The sequence below is a fragment of the Carlito syrichta genome, unplaced genomic scaffold (assembly GCF_000164805.1).
Source record: "Carlito syrichta isolate Samal-C Ts95f unplaced genomic scaffold, Tarsius_syrichta-2.0.1 Scaffold126430, whole genome shotgun sequence".
In the NCBI taxonomy this organism is placed as follows: domain Eukaryota; kingdom Metazoa; phylum Chordata; class Mammalia; order Primates; family Tarsiidae; genus Carlito; species Carlito syrichta.
The window spans coordinates 3906-7569 of record NW_007070526.1 but is presented as its reverse complement, the minus strand read 5'-3'; the positions used below and the strand labels follow the sequence as shown (position 1 = coordinate 7569).

Genomic DNA, 3664 nt, shown 5'->3' with positions numbered 1-3664 from the left:
ACACAGGGCTCGGGAGGCCTCTGGGCAGGCCCCTCCCCCAGGGTCCTGCCGTCACCGCCAGGGAAGCAGCCCCACCCCCAGGCCTCGCAGCAGGGCAGAGCCAGGCGGGGCCAGGGGTTCCCGCCACAGCACCCCCTGCCCCTCAGCCGCCCCGCCCCACTCACCGCAGGGTCCCTGACGCAGCAGGAGAAGGGCACCCCGCAGCGCTCTCGGCTGGGGTTCAAGTCAGTGCAGTTGAAGTAGATATTGAGGTTCCAGTCGTTGGGGCCCCGGGCGCCACAGCAAGACCACTGGGGAAGGGCGCCCAGGTGAGCCGGGCCGGGCGCCAGACAGGCCCACCCCAGACCTCGCCCTGCGTGGGACTGCCGGCTGCCGGGGCTGTCTGGGAGGGCGGTCCGCGGCCGATGGCCCAGCCGGGGGCCCCTTCCGGTCTCAGAGAGGAGCGCGGGGGAGGGGTCCTGTGCTCACGGCTCTGGCCTGAGACCACCAGGAAGAGAGAGGAGGTGCGGAGACGTGCTCTGAGGACCCTGGCTCCCTCTGACCTCCCTGACGGTGGGTGCTGGCCCAAGCTCTGTGTGCGCACCAAGTCCCCAGCCTGCTCCAGAGCCTCCAGAGACCTTTCTGGGGCCCTCACACACCCCCGTAGCCACCCACTCCAGGGTCTCCATGCCGCTCCCCAGACAGGGCTGCAGTAAGGGCCAGGCCCACGAGGAACCGGGAGCCCACGCGGACAGGGGATGTGGGAGTGTGCAGCACAGATGGAGGGGGCCCGCCAGGCCGGGGCTCAGGCCGGCAGCAGACACGGGCAGACCCACGGCTGAGCTGGAAGCCAGGCACACGTTGCACCTGTGTGCACCGGGCCGGGGCGCGTCGAGGCCCCGCTCGGCGCAGCCACCCCTGCTGGAGCGACCCTCCCACCTCCACGCCACGGCCCACATCCTGGCCCTGGCACTCCAGGTCGCCTCCCGGAGGCCCTCCCCTGCGCACCCTTCCAGTCAGCCCCAGCCACCACGTGCGTCTGCCTGGCTGGTTCCTGTGATGGGGTGGGGGCCACGTGTGGGCGTGGTCAGGCGTGTGGCTGTGGGTGTGCCACCGCGTGTGGGTGTGACGGGCATGGCTGTGAGCGTGACTGCGCGGGACCACACGTGGGTGTGGTCGTGAGCGTGTGGCGTGTGAGATCACATGTGGGTGTGACTGGGCGTGACTGAGGGGGGTGGCTCTGTGGGATCACGTGTAGGTATGACTGCGTGTACGGCTGCGGGAGACCACGTGGTTGAGACTGGGCCTGATTGTGCGGCTCTGTGGGACCATGTGTGGGTGTGGCTGTGCGTGTCTGGCTGTGTGACCACGTGTGAGTATGCCTGGTTGTGACTGTGTGTGGCAGTGTGGGACCACGTACGGGAGTGATCCACTTGACTGCGAGTGTGTGGCTGTGTGTGATCGCATGTAGGTGTGATCAGGCATGACCGTGGCTGTGTATGACTGCGTGTGGGTGGGATCGGCCTGTGAGGTGTGGCTGTGTGGGTCCATGTGTGGGTGTGATTGGGTGTGACTGTGTGCCTGTGTGCGACGTGTGGGTGTGATCGGCCTGTGAGTGTGTGGCTGTGTGGGACCACGTGTGGGTGTGACAGGGTGTGACTGCAAGTGTGTGGACTGAGCGTGGGTGACTGTCAGGAGGGAGGCATCTCAGTTTTCTGGCCGCCTCCAGCTATTCCTCAGAGGCAGGTTTGCGAGCTTGAGGCCAGAATGTCTCTAGGGCATCTCAAACTCTAACATGGACAGAGGCCAAACTAATAACATAAATGAGAGAAGGAACTGGCAGATGTCATAACAGGGAGTACAGGGGTCTGATTAACAAAGACCCAGCCGGGCCCGGTGGCTCAGCCTGTAATCCCGTGCCTTGGGAGGCTGAGGTGAGTGGATTGCCTGAGCCCGCGGGTTCGAGACCCACCTGGGCATCGAGACCTCATCTCTACAATAAATCAAAAAATCAAAGAATCAGCCGGGTGTGGTAGCGCACGCCTGTAATTACGGCTACTTGGAAGGCTGAGGCGGAAGGATGGCTGGAGCCCAGCAGGTCGAGGCTGCGGTGGCCGGGAGCGGCCACTGCACTCCAGTCTGGGCGACAGAGTGAGACTCCAACTCAAACAAAAACAAAAACAAAAAAAATCACACACAAGAAACAAAGACCCAGTACCAGTAAAAGGCCAGCAGCAACACAGCCCAGCTGGCACTGTGGACCCGGCCCTCAGGAGAAGGAAATCTATTTGTACGTGAAATTTCCTCCGCTGAAGTGTGTCGTCAGTCCCAGCCTGGGAGCCTCCACTTCTCACGGTCGTGTGCCCACAGGACGAGGCAAATGGGACACTTGGGCACCACCAGGGTCCGGGTCTCCTGGGACAGGGACACTCCGGGGCTTCCTCCCTGGGGCCTGCCGGCCTCGGGTTCACGCGGAGACAGTCCTGGCACACAGGGAGCCTGCTCCCTCCCTCACTGGCCGGCAGGTGCCCCTGCCTGTGGCCGGGGCTGGACTCTGGACTCACGTATTCCTGAGCAAAGTCGATGAGGTTCTGGAGGTCAATGTCGTCTCGGTAGGCCTTGACGTTGTTGTTGATGAAGCGGTTGAGCTGGTCTCGAATCCAGTCCTTGAACACGAAGGCCAGGATCCCAGTCGCCAGCTCCAGGAAGAAGATGAGGCCGAGGAACACGGAGAACTGGGTTGGGGCGCACAGACAGCGGGGCTGGAGACCAGGGGGCTCGCGACCTCCGGGGCCTGGGCTGCCAGAAGGGCTCCACCCCTGCCTCCACCAAGACCCCGGAGCCCGGGTGCCACCTCCTGTCCTTCCCGCATCGTTTCACGATGGCGGAAGGCAGCGCTGTCCTCGCCTCCCCATCCATCCCCCTCGGGGGCTCTGGTCGTCACACTCTGCTTTGAAAAACCACCCTCTGCGCAAACCTCGGGTTGCCAAGTTCGGTGGGCACCACCTCCACCTCCCTCCCCACTCCCAGGAACAGGGTGGGCGTGCGCGAGCTCACCAATCAGAGCACTGCCCCTCCCCCCCGCTGGGATTGGCCCAGAGACAGCCAATCAGAGCGAAGGAGCCGTAATTAAAGCCCTCCGGGAGCCGAGAGGGGAAGGGGCGCCCGGGAGGGCGGGGGATGCCAGCCTGTCCTGCCTCCGGCACCGGAACGCAGCCAACCGGGAGCGGAGCTGAGACAGAGACCAGGCCAAGGGGCACAGCAGCGGGCCCCGGGTCGCACGCGCTTGTGAGCGGCACAGCACGACATTCCTCATGTTAGGCAATGAACGCCCTGCGACGCTTCAGCCGCGGGGTTCCGGTCACTTCCCGCAGCGAAGGGAGCCTGATAAAGGCAGGTGCCAAGACTCTAACAGGGAGGATGCTGGTCGCACGACGGCAGGGCTGCCCGTGGCTGCGCAGGACTGGATGGGAGGGGCCTGCGGTCCCCAGGGCATCCGAGGGGTACTCACGAACTTGAGCAGAAAGGTGTTCTCCCGCAGGGCCCCGATGCAGCCAGCAAAGCCCAGCACCGACATGACGCCCCCGACTACCACGAAGAGCCACACGGGGTCCAGGCCGCCCAGGTCTGTCAGTGCCGAGATGTTGGAGAGAACGCCCTGTGTGCGGAGCGGAGGCCGATGTGG

At 64.7% G+C, this 3664-nt stretch overlaps 1 protein-coding gene across 1 annotated transcript in view; it reads right to left on the bottom strand.

Moving 5' to 3' along the window:
• The window catches only part of TSPAN17 (tetraspanin 17), a 9915-nt gene that overhangs the window by 2352 nt on the left and 3899 nt on the right, over positions 1-3664 (bottom strand). Inside the window, exons 4-6 of the mRNA XM_008048610.1 lie at positions 3491-3637; positions 2544-2714; positions 165-290 (exon numbers count right to left, since the gene is read on the bottom strand). Of these exons, the coding sequence (XP_008046801.1) occupies positions 165-290; positions 2544-2714; positions 3491-3637 (444 nt within the window). The remainder of the gene's footprint in view (positions 1-164; positions 291-2543; positions 2715-3490; positions 3638-3664) is intronic.